Genomic DNA, 12,056 nt, shown 5'->3' on the forward strand with positions numbered 1-12,056 from the left:
AACTCAAGCCAAAAAGACACATGGGCAAAGGCGTGTGCGTTTCAAGCTTTCAAGCACATCAACTTTTTTTTCTTGCTTTTCAGTTCTTTATTTCGAGAGCGTCCATTTTTTTTCCTTTGAAATTATTAGAATTGTTGCGCTGTAGGTTTATACTTATTTTATCCAATGTCCAGGTATTTCACTTTAAATTTGATTGAATTTGCGTATATGTTTAGTGTTGAGCTGCAGCTTTTGCTTACTTGAGGTTTGCTTTTATTTGATTAGCCTATTTCTCAGAGTACAAGTCGACCTGGCTCATAAGCCCCCCCCCTTCCATTTGGTTGAATTTTACAAAAACGCAATGATACTCTAAACGCAAACCCGCTCAAACGCATGCATGCTACCGTCCGCCTATCCGATTCCAGGTCTTGTAAACGACATGACTTGCGTTTTCTTCTGTGTTGAGTTATAAGTCAACCCCCCTAATATCGAGAGGGAAAAAACCCCACTTGTACTCTGAGAAATACGGCCGTTGCTGCGTTGTACGTTTTGTTTCAATATAAAACCTTTTGGAAAAAAATGGGCCGCTGAGCAAAAATAATCCTACTCACCAAGCTTAGCCCTTCTATGCACTTTACGTTAGCCAAAAGGCACCTCCTAGCGCCGAGCTTTTGGGTTGGGCGGAAGTTGACCTCCTGCTTGTTGAAGGCCCGACGGGATGGGGACGGTGACGCTGGAGGAGAAGGAGCGGTTCCGGGCCGTCAGGAGCCGACTGCTGCGGCTGCTGGAGCACCACGTCTCGCACTTTCGGTAAGCCTTTCTTTCTCTTTTGAAGCCCGCCGACGGTAATTGAACAGGTTTGGGAGCGCTGGGTGGGGCTTCTGTAACCTTCGAGGTCATCCGGCGGGAGGGGGGGGGGGTACGCTTGAGTTGTTTGTTCGCTCGTCAATGAAGAAGGTGAGAAAAGGGGGGGTGGGGGTGGGGGTGGGGGGGGTGTTCTTGTTCTTTCTCAGTGTAATTAGAGCAAAAGCGGCGGCGCCATCTGTTGAAGACGGCCTGGTATTCTTGCTGAAAGTCTGGGCCTCCTCCGTCTCTCGCGCGCTTTGTTTGCACCCGCAGGTACTGCTTCCCCTTCGGACGGCCAGATGGTGCCCTCAAGGCCACGCTCTCCCTGCTGGAGAGGGTAAGCTCGCTTCTTCGCTGGCCCGCAGCCAAAACCTCACAAGTGGCATTTTTTTTTTCGCTTTGCAAAAATGCACGCCGCTCAGTTTGCGCGCCTGTGCCGGAAATTGCCAATCGACTCGCTCGAACAAATCTCTGCGGCTCCTGAGTAGTTTGGGACACATGTAGGATGCGTACGTATGTAGCGATGGACTTTTTGTGTTCTCGTTTTCATATTTCACTCTTAACGTCATTGTCTTTGAAGCGCGCTCCCTGTCTCTTGCTGTTTTCCGGGACATTTTTTTCGGTACGCAGCTTTCATTCCACGCCGTTCCTCGCAAAAGTGGCGCAAAGCCGGCGCGCGTTTGCCCGCGGAGGTAGCCCTCGCAGATAAAAGCTCATTCAAAAGATGTCGCGACAAGCGTTTGGCCCGCCGCTCGCGTCGCGACGTCGCCCGCGAGGCCTCCCGTCGATCCGCCGGCGATACCTTCACGTGCCCTTTTCGTATGTGGCAAATAAAAGATGAGGGAAAACATGCGCTAAATCTTGCACGGAGAAGGAAAATAGGACACGGTATGTACGTATATGTATATATTAGGTTCTCATGAAGGACATGAGCACGCCGGTCAGCACGGAGGAGATGAAGAAGGTGGTGCAGCGATGTCTGGAGAAGGCGGCGGCCATCAACTACGGCCAGCTGATGGACTACGCCAAGCTGAAGGGTGAGCACGCGCGGCGCCGCCGGCCGAGCGTCCGCTGACGGCCGGCCGCCCGGCAGCCCCGCCCGAGGCAGAGCCCGACCCGGAGAAGAGGTTGGAGGGCGCCGTCGCTTTGGCCGAGCTGGTCGTGGAAGTCCTGCAGCAGAACGACGAGCATCACGCCGAGGTTCTCTTTTTTTTTTTCTCTCTCTCTCTTTTGGGGCTCTGCGGCCCCGCCCCCTTTTTCCGACGGGTGGACGATTGGCGTTTGCCTTCATTTTATTGGGGGATAGAACGGATGTAACTCGTATCTCAATCGGAGACATCACATCAGAGAAGGAGAAATAGAAAATTCTTGACAAGTTTGCGCTGGCTTCTTGTGTGCACGTGCAAGCAAATGGCACCGACGCACGCACGCACGCACGCATCGGCAGCTATTCTCGGAACGCCGTCAGCCTGGCAACCAGCCGCCGATGTCACCTGCAAAATTAACAAGTCGACACGCGGGTCAAACTCGCGCGCACACACCAGCGCACACTTTGCGTTGCTTTTCTTTTCTTTCCTTTTGCATAGTGGGTTTTGTCCCTTTTGCTCGTCTTCTTACGCCCGCCCGCCCGCCCGCCTATAATGCCGCCTGGCCAAATAAACTGCCCCATATCTTTTTTTTACTTGGTTGAAATTGATGAAAAATGTTTATATAGGGCTAGAAAGTAAACATTGTCAAAGAAGGAACTTGGTGACATATTTGGGGACATGAGAGAACCCCATTGTTGATTTGGCATTTTTTTGTGTGTATACCTTGCAACCGCCGGAAGGGACGAGAGGTACGTTTGTTGTTGTGCTTTTCTTATGTGTGTGCGTGCATGCGCGCGTGTTTCCCTTTGTCTCTCTGTCAACGCGTCTCGCTCGGACATACGGAGCGGCGGCACTCGGGGAAGTCAAATGCTGGTTTGACTTCAAGTTTCTGGCTAAAATAGCAAACTTGAAAGTTGTCTTCAACTTTTACAAATTTTTGAAGGGAAAGTGGGATTTTTTTTTTGGGGGGGGTCTCGTCAACAGTTTTTAGCTAAATGTGTGACCAGCACGCTTCAAATCAAGTCATAGCGGCCCTCTGACAATAACTAGAAGTACAATGCGCCGGCGGCTTCTCTTTGGCTTCCGGGAAAGAGAAAGCTTTCGAGCCCCTCCCGCTCGACGCACCGACCGGGAATAAAAATGGTACGGCGTACCTAAACCTGTATCCTGTTAACGTGAACTGTCGGCGTTCCCCAAATTGAGCGCGACGCTTTTGCGGCGGGCAGGCCTTGGCGGCGTGGACCGAGCTGATGCGCCAGCACGCCGAGACTTTCCTGTCTCTGTACCGGGCGGACATGGACGCGGCTCTGCGGGTGCAGCCCGCCGACTCGTGGAGCGGCTTCCCGCTCTTCCAGCTCCTCAACGGCTTCCTCTGCGCCGATGGTGAGTCCCGCTTTTTCCCGTTTGCCCCCTCGGCTCCTTTCCTCGCAGGCAAATCCCGTTTTGGGGGAAAATCGCCGTACCTGTTTGCCTAACTTTAAAAGCGCAACTTTGGATTTATTATTCTTTTCCGATACCGTCCGAAATCGTACAAGCACAGTACCGCTATTAATCGTTAAACGTTACTATTGATCATAAAACATTTCAAAGTTTTCATCGATGGAGGAAGTTCGGCCGGTTTTTCAACTCGGGGCGGAGCGCGCCCGTCTGCGGGCCGGAAGCGGCTCGTTTTTGCGTGCGTGCGGAATTCCATTCCCTTTTTGAGGCCATTCAAACAAATTTATCTTCCGACGGTCGCGAAAAAAAAGAAGCTAGCGAGCGCGGCAGCGGTTGCAAACGAGTCAATCGGCAAATTAAAAGGTTTTTGCCCCCCCCCCCCCCCCCCCCCCCCCCCCGACTCAAGGTCCCGACGCGAGAACGTGACCGCCATTGTTGCCGACGGGCTTTGTGAGTCTGCCTTTTTTCCCGCGCCGTGATAATGCGACGCCATCCCAAGGGCGCTCGGGGAAACAAAAGCCGCGGGCGCCGCACTTGGCGCCGGCGCCAACGTGTTGATTTTTGCGTGCGCCATTGTGGGCGCTAATTACGTGGCAAGGCAGGCAAAGAAGAGAGGAAGGCCGCCACTTGGCCAGCCTTCCGCTAAGGCGCGGAACCTTGAGAAGATGGCTTTTTCAAAGGCTCGCTTCAAACGCGCCAACGACTGGGCGAGTCCGCCCGCCCGCCCGCCGCGCTTTTTGCACGCTTTGCAAATGCTCACTTGTTTGGCGGAAAGTCAAAGTTGGCACTCGCGTCTCCCGTTTGCTTTTCAATTCGGCGCTTCGACGTACTTCCGTTCGTCCGTTTCCGACGCGCCGTAATTCCCCCAATCTAAGACGCGACCAACGTTGCCTCTGCTGTTTCTATGTCAGCGGGTAGAAGACGCGCCAAGACTTTGGCAAGCGACTGGAGCGAAGCACAAGATAGGCCGTCATAACTGGATTGCGCTTTGTTTTTTTTACACAATTGCTTAGCATATAGGCTAAGGCTTTCGTGTGTAATTTCCATGACGGAAGGCAATGTATGTTTTTTTTGTTTGTTTTTTTTGTTTGAAACGCGAAAGCCTCCGAAAGCGTCCGAACGTTACATGGGCGACTTGGTGTCGGTCCGTCGCCATGACAATACTTGATGGTGTGAGCTTCCGGCATCTTTGCTCTTGAAGACTTGGGGGGGGGGGGGTCTCCCGGGGGGGTCCGAAAAGGCGAACGTTAATGGCGCCAGCGATTTGCGACTAATGAAGCCCGCCGGGACGGCGACACGGGAGAACGCCGTAACTGTGGCTGTTAATTCATCGGGGCCGCCAGGGAAACGCGGTCGAGCTTGGCGCGTCACCTTCCTGCATTTCAAGGCAGAAATATTTCAACGTTGTCATCGCGCGGCTCGCCGGCCTCGGTGTTGAGTACGGAAGCGGTCTCAAAATAATCATGAGAAAACAACTCTTATTTATACGTATGGCCCCATGCGTACGATCAAAGCAAATTCAAGCGGAGCGGCGGATTGGGACTTACGCCTCAGTCGAAACGTGGCCTGAGCAACGCCGGCTCCGTCCGTGGCTCGTAGCGACAATGGCAAAAAGCACCTTTCCGCTCCCGTCTTCACGTGAGTCTTGGCGACGGGACGGGAAGGAAACGCAAGTCGCAGAGAGCCGACAGCCGTCCATCCCACGCTCGGAACGCTCCCTCTCGTCCCCCCCCCCCCCCATACGGCCGGCGCCGAACCGAGGCGCCGCTTTATTCCGGTAAACCGCGCAAACGGTTTAACGTACCCGCGCTCATCCCTCACCTTTTCAAAACCCTAACAGGGTCATTCGTTTCAAATTTCCAAAGCCATTCCTGGCGTTTATTTAGAAAGGACCCCAAATTTTAGACGTTTCTTGTATAAGGGCAATGATTTCACGCCAAATCAACGGAAAGGGCGGCCGTCCGATCGGGGCCGCGAGGCCACCGTTACAGGCTTTCGAGCGCCGGCCGCTGACTCCGCCTGCTGTGGCTCCGCCCCGCAGCTCACCTGCGCGACGGGCCCTTCCACAAGCACCTGCAGGACCTCTTCGTCCCTCTGGTGGTGCGTTACATCGACCTGATGGAGTCGTCCATCGCGCGGTCCGTCCACCGCGGCTTCGAGCGGGAGACCTGGCAGTCGGTCAGGTAAGACCTCCCTTTTTTGTTTTGCCCAAATCTCCCGAGTGAGGCCCTTTGCGGACGTCGGCCGGCCGGAAGCCGTCTCTGATGCGACGTCCACGCCGCCGCTTGTCCGTGTCCCCGCCGCGGGGGGAGCCTGCGAAATCACTTGGGTTGTTCGTATGAAATATCTATTTCTTTTCATTTCATGTTATTCGGGATTACGTCGTGAAACCCTTCAACAAAGCGATGGCTTCGACCGGTTGAACCCATTCAATGCCAGGGACGTATTTTCAATCCTGCTAAATACTCGAACCTGAAAAAGAAATACCTGAATCTGGGATTTGATGTATGTCCCTGGCATCGAATGAGTTCCTAATTTCTTTTGAAATGTAATAGCGTGTCTGCGATGGCTCGCTAAAGCTGAAGCGCCGTTTGATTTGGTCGCGCAAATCATTGGAAGCGGCTGAAAAATATAGCTGAAAAGTGACATATATATATATATATATATATATATATATATATATATATATTGTTGTCCAGTTTTTTTGCAATGGGGCTCCTCGGAGTATTTGCTTTCCTCCAGAAGGTTTGAGAAGCCCCGACGCGGGCGGCCGTCCCGAACTGGAAGCAGTCCCGCTTTGCCGCTCTCCTTCCTCTTCCTTTCCATCTTTCTCTTCTGGTTTTTCCTCTCGGGGCGGGCTCAGGTCTCTGACCGGCAACCTTCCTAAAGCGCCGGCGCTTCCCGTCTCGCTGCCCGCCCTCTCCGCGTTCTGCGCGCCGACCCGGATGCCGGCGCTCTCCCACAAGACGTACGTACGCCGGCGAGCGCTCGCGCTTTGGCGTGCCTGCGGCCGTGCGCGGCGCTACACCCGCTGTGACCGGCGGACGCTCGCTCGCTCGCTCGCTCGCTCGCTTCATGCTCGAATTCTACCGAGGACCCAAAGCGACAACGTTCTGGAAAGAAACGTGCCGTTCACCGATTCAAGAAAAGTGGCACGAAATGTTCGCCGTTTCCTTAACTCGTTCAATCGATAGCGGTAAAAATACGTCCCTGGCATCGAATGACTTCATATATTTGAAGAGGTGCTTTTCCTTTGTTTGTTTTCTTTTGGCAAACCTCGGGGGAAAAAGGGGGTCCGCAACCCCCGTGCCAACTCCTTCAATGTGACGCCGTTCAAGTGGCCGTGACGAAGGACTCGGCGTTTTTCATCTCCGCCCGCGTACCGGTGAAGAAGAGCAAAGTATTTGAGGCCGTCGCGTTTGCGGCAAAAAGTAAAGTTTTCGACGTCGAGCGCGTTCGTTCCAAGGACGTTTGGAGTTGAAAAGCCCAAGACATAAAAAGCCGTCAACGGTGTTTGTGCGCCGCAAGGCCAACGGGAAAGAAAACCATTGTGCCTCTCACAATGACTAATGGCCCTTAGTTGCTATTTCAACTTTCAGCTTTTTTTTTTTTTTTTTTTAACTCTGGCAAAATGAAAGCTTTGGAAGTGCTAAGAGTCAGCGTGTCACCGTTGGATTTTTTGTCGGAATCGACTATTGAAATAGTCCTTTGGAGGTGCTCCGCGCCTGTGAGAAGCGGTTCCGACTTCTGTGAAGTCGGCGAGGCGAACGTCGCATTTGACGCCCCGGGAGGAAAACCGCTCCCGTTTGTCTTTTTGACTCGGCGGCAGGATTCCTTTCAAAGGCCGAGACCGGTCTTGACAGGGAACGTCCGGCGCTCCCGAACCCTGGCCCGTCAAGCCTAAGAGCCTCCCCTCACCTTAAACTTTGGAACTTTTGCTTTTGAAACTTTCTGTGTCCCAACTTCCAAACGGTCCACGCGCGAGGCTTCAAAATCCCGCCCTTAACCCCGAGCGGGTAAACCCCCCGCTCCGTCTCGGCCCCTTTTCGCTCGGACTCCGGGCGGGATGGACCCTGTCTATTACAAGTCCCTTGGCCGGAACCCCGATCGGAACGGTCCACGTCCCCGACGCCCAACCCCGTCCATAAAAAGAGCGGGTCCGCGCGCGGCCGAACGCGCCCGCGTTGACCCTCTCCGCATCATCAGTCCGCTTCCAAAACCCGCCCGAGACCACGTTCGCCGCCAAGGCCGTTTGCGCATCCGAACCCCCCCCCCCCCTCCCGCGCCCCCGTCTCCGCGCCCGACATCGGGCGTTCGGCTTCCGAAACGCCTCGGAGCCGACCGCGTCCCGAGCAATCCCGAACCCCGGCGCGGACCTCGTCCGGGCTTGGCCTTAGGGTTACCGAAGCCTGTCCTTTGGGAGACTCCGGTCTTTACTGGAAATTGTGCCGGCTTTAGGGTCTTCTTTTGCGCTCGGCCAAACGAGTGAAAGTTTCGGGCGCTAATTGAAGACCAGAGGAAGCGGCGCACACTTCGTTCCCCGGGGAACGTCCGACGGGAGCTCGGGAACGCCGCCGGCTGCGGTTGCCGTGGTTACCGCACGGCTAAGCCGCTAACTTCCCGCTCGCCCCGACAAGACGTCGCCATGTCGGCGGCGTTCTGTTACTTGCCGGTCCTCTGGGTCTCTCTTTGCGGGCGACAAAAAAAAAAAAACACTCGCGCAAGACCACACTCGCTGCAAAGAGACCGAGAAAAAGAAAACAAGCTGGCGATTCATTAGTGAGCACAGACGGGCGAGTGGGAGCGGGCCGTCCCCCCTGGACTCTGTGGGGGGGGGGGGGGGGGGGGGGGGGGGGGGATTAGAGGAAAGCCCCGCTAATTAGACATGAGGGGGCTCCTCGCCGCCGCCACTTGTTGGGGTGCTGGTCTTTTAAAGGCCAAGTGAGAAAAGTGAGGGGCGTTTGTTTAATTTTACCCCCCCCCCCCCCCCCCCGCGCCCGCCCGTCATCCTAGCCGGCTGCTGTACACTTGCATGTCGTCTTGTCACCTGCGTGCGGCGGAGGAGGCGGCGAGACGTCCATCTGTCCTTGAAAGCACCGCAAGCCAAGAGAGTCGCCGGCGTTGCGCATATGTTGCACGTCAACACCAGCGCTAGTAGCTCGCGGCCATTCTATCTTCTTCAAAATAACAAACTGTCATTTTTTTTCTTTTTCGCTAGCAGTAGTTGACGATGGTCGGCAAGTTTTGCTCCCCGCGGTTTGGCTCAGTCTACATTTAGAACCACGGTGGACGCGACATTTACGACGACATGGCCGGCATCTACTACGTTACCGCTACCGAATTTGTTACACTTTGCGATGCATTTTGCCGGTTTACCCGCAAAGCGGACAATGTTTTTTTGCACGGATGTTGACTTTTCGTCTTTACTTTCATCCGCGACGATTAACACCGTAGAACTAACAGACAAAAAAATTGACAGAACAGCATAAACATACGTATTGGCATGAAAACACGTATGTAACATCCCGCTTTGGTATGCGTCTGACGTTCGCGATGTTAGCACTTTAGCAAAGACATCACACAGGAAGCACTTTGCATCACCCCAAAGGAGAAAAAAAAAAAGGCGTTTTGTGAACTTGCACTAATAACCGTTCAGAAAGATCTGCTTCTACCATTTTTGGATTTTTGTTTCATGCGTGCGGGAAATATTGGCTCCCGGTGACTCGGGTGCGTTCGTGGCGCAGAGGTCAATGGTCAGACGCCGACGTGAAAAATTGTGTTTTGCCAGCAAGGGCTCGGCGGCGTCGGAGGACCTGTTCTGGAAGCTGAACGCGCTGCAGATGTTCGTGCTGGAGCTCAAGTGGCCCGAGGCCGAATTCGCCGCGCACCTGGAGCAGCGGCTCAAGCTGATGGCCGGCGACATGATGGAGGCCTGCGTCAAGAGGTGGGGCCGCCGCGCCCGTGCCGCCGCGGGCTCCCGAGCCGCCGCCAACGCCCTTGGCCCCGCAGGACCAAGTGCGCCTTTGACGGCAAAATGTCCAAGGCCGGCAAGTCCACCGAGTTGCGCGTGGCCCCCTGCGTCTGCACCATGCTCAACGTGCTGATGGACGCCAAGAGGCAGTGCTCCAAACTCTGCGTGCTGGACGGCGGGCAGGAGGTACCCCCCCACACACACCCCCCACCCCCACCCCCACCCTTTACAGTATTTGGGCTGAAGCGTAAGCAGGCCTCGCAAACCTTCCAAGGACACCTGGGAATGCTTTTAAAGAAGAGAAATGCAGAATGCGTCTCGAAAGATCTTGGCGTCCCTGATGGCAGGCGGCCAAATCACCAGGGACAGCATCTTATTTTGCTAAAAGCTTGCGGGGTCGCCGTCGGGGTCAAACGCTGGGATCGGCCGCCCCAACTGCCAGCCTTTCATCCGGACGCGCCCGCGCTTGATTGGCCGCCGGCCCGGCGTGAGGCAGAGGCCTTGACGCCAATGACGGATAAAATCCCCCCCCCTCCCTCTCCCTACCGCCTTTTTTTTTCTCCCCCAGCATGTCAGAACTAAAAACAACAAAAGCAAACAAAACCCACAGCTCATCACTGAGGGCTCATACACTCATATATATTTATATATATATTTATATGGTGCGTGTGTGCATATAGGAATATTAAAAATGTGACTTCACATTTTAACTTGATAATATAGGTTTAACATATTTGTCTCCTTCTCTCGTGTCCTCGTTTGTCCACCCGCCCATGTGATTGTGGGACAACAAGATGGACAGGCAGTGGGTAAGTTTTCACTTTCTATTTTCATCCCACCAAATACACAAAAAGCGTTTTGGTTTTTTTAAATACGCAAAAGTACGGAGCCCCTAAAGGGACATATTTTTCCCATGTCCCTTTAGGGAAAATGCCCATTATTGTCAAGATGAAAAGTTGGGAGGGTTTTTTTTGTTGTTTTTCTTCAAAGCGTATCTTACTTCCGGGACAACGAAGCGTAATCGTCCTAAAAAAGATACTAAGACGCCAAAGTGCAACTTGGAGAGCCGCGCCGTTGGTTTGCGGACTGGCTTGCGTCCGCTTTGCTTATTTGCGTCCGCTTTGCTTATTTGCTGGGTCTTGTGTGCCGCGGTAGCAAATGGCAATCGGTCAATGAAGAGCTATCTAAGGAGCCCCCCTTGCGAGGGAGGACATTTTGCGCTTGTTCAGGCGTGTCGGGGGGATTGAAAAAAGGAGCTCGCGGCGGCGACCTCGTCAGACCCGCAATTTGTCAGCGATCCTCCCGCTTTGTTGATTGACATTTTTTAATTTGGGTTCTCCTTATGGGCTTTCTGAAAGGCCATTGTGGCGCCTTTCAGCGGGGCGCCCCCCTCGCCTCGTGGACCCCCTCCCCGCCAGGGAAAAGGTGGCATGAATACGTTTTTTGAGGGCCGCCACGGCGGACGGGAAATGGCGGATTAATTGAATCCGCCGAGCGCATTTGGTGGGCGGGCGAAAAGGTAGCCTTGGCGTTCCGCCGTGGCGTTCCGCCGTGGCGTTCCGCCGTGGCGTTCCGCCGTGGCGTTCCGCCGTGGCGTTCCGCCGTGGCGTTCCGCCGTGGCGTTCCGCCGTGGCGTTCCGCCTCGGCGTTCCGCCGTGGCGTTCCGCCGTGGCGTTCCGCCTCGGCGTTCCGCCGTGGCGTTCCGCCTCGGCGTTCTGCCGTGTCACCGTGAGAGCCGCGCTCTGCCATTAGGAAAGGGGAACCATTTGGAAGGCGCAACAGCACCTCCACAGGACGATAGATTCTTTATCCTCCCGAACGTCACTCCCGCTACTGCGACTTCTCAAGTAGTAGTGCGGTAGAAGAAGCTCCTCCTTTCCCGCATTGCACTCGCGGAATTGAGGATGAGATATGTGGGTGCGCGATACGGCCGTGTTGGCGCGGGCGACCTCGTGTGTGGCCGTTTCGTTTTGTTTTTTTGCTCAAAGCTAAACGTGTGCTAGCGATACAGAAATTCCGAAAGGATAGCAAAAGGTATCAACCACGGATTGGTCAAGGCGACAGGAAAAAAGTGAAATCCGTCCGCTCTACTGAGCGAAGCTAACCCGAGGGAATCCGGACGGTTTTCAAAATAAAAGTGGGAATCCAGCTTTCGTGCTCGCGTAAGGCATAAAAGGCAAATAGTCGTCCCCGGCGCGTGTGGGAACCCGAATCGGAAAAGGGGTTTGCGCATCCACGAAACGGCGCTCACCCTGTTGTTTTGTCGCAGCAACAGTACCACTCCAAAATCGACGCGCTCATCGACGACACCTTCAACGACACGATGTCCACGCTCGTATCCAAGGTGAGCACAAAAGAGTGTTTCCGAAAACCGCGGTTCACGCCTTGAAGATGTCCGCTTTTGTCTAGTTGTGCGCCGTGTTGGACGGCGTTCTGTCCAAGCTGTCCAGATACGACGAAGGGACCCTGCTGTCGTCCATCCTGTCCTTCACGGTGGGCGCCCCGCTTGACTTTTGCTCGCAAACGTCCGGCGCCGGCCTCACTCGCCGGTCTCGCTCTCCTTTCTCCCGTCAAGGTGAAAGCGGCCGGCAAATACGTGGAGGTTCCCGTAAGTCCTCGTCCTTCTTGGCGTCACGCGGTCGGTCGGTGCCGCTTCGCATGGCGGATTTCTTTTTCGCGGGAAGAGGAAAAAAGGCTATTTTCCGGGGTTCCGACGGGCGCGCCCCTCGAGTCGG

General features: G+C 54.6%; 1 protein-coding gene across 5 annotated transcripts in view; it reads left to right on the forward strand.

Moving 5' to 3' along the window:
- The window catches only part of cadps2 (Ca++-dependent secretion activator 2), a 52,853-nt gene that overhangs the window by 30,632 nt on the left and 10,165 nt on the right, over positions 1-12,056 (forward strand). For 2 of the 5 annotated variants that reach the window (XM_088416505.1, XM_088416510.1), the window contains exons 14-26: positions 688-789; positions 1,099-1,162; positions 1,739-1,862; positions 1,919-2,025; positions 3,140-3,296; positions 5,392-5,533; positions 6,214-6,318; positions 9,139-9,294; positions 9,360-9,507; positions 10,116-10,130; positions 11,591-11,665; positions 11,731-11,814; positions 11,897-11,929. In XM_088416505.1, the coding sequence (XP_088272631.1) occupies positions 688-789; positions 1,099-1,162; positions 1,739-1,862; positions 1,919-2,025; positions 3,140-3,296; positions 5,392-5,533; positions 6,214-6,318; positions 9,139-9,294; positions 9,360-9,507; positions 10,116-10,130; positions 11,591-11,665; positions 11,731-11,814; positions 11,897-11,929 (1,312 nt within the window). The remainder of the gene's footprint in view (positions 1-687; positions 790-1,098; positions 1,163-1,738; positions 1,863-1,918; positions 2,026-3,139; positions 3,297-5,391; positions 5,534-6,213; positions 6,319-9,138; positions 9,295-9,359; positions 9,508-10,115; positions 10,131-11,590; positions 11,666-11,730; positions 11,815-11,896; positions 11,930-12,056) is intronic. The other 3 variants (XM_088416508.1, XM_088416509.1, XM_088416506.1) reach the window with 2 other exon arrangements.

The sequence above is a fragment of the Hippichthys cyanospilos genome, chromosome 6 (genome assembly GCF_059441005.1).
Source record: "Hippichthys cyanospilos isolate Australia breed blue-spotted pipefish chromosome 6, RoL_Hcya_1.0, whole genome shotgun sequence".
NCBI lineage: Eukaryota > Metazoa > Chordata > Actinopteri > Syngnathiformes > Syngnathidae > Hippichthys > Hippichthys cyanospilos.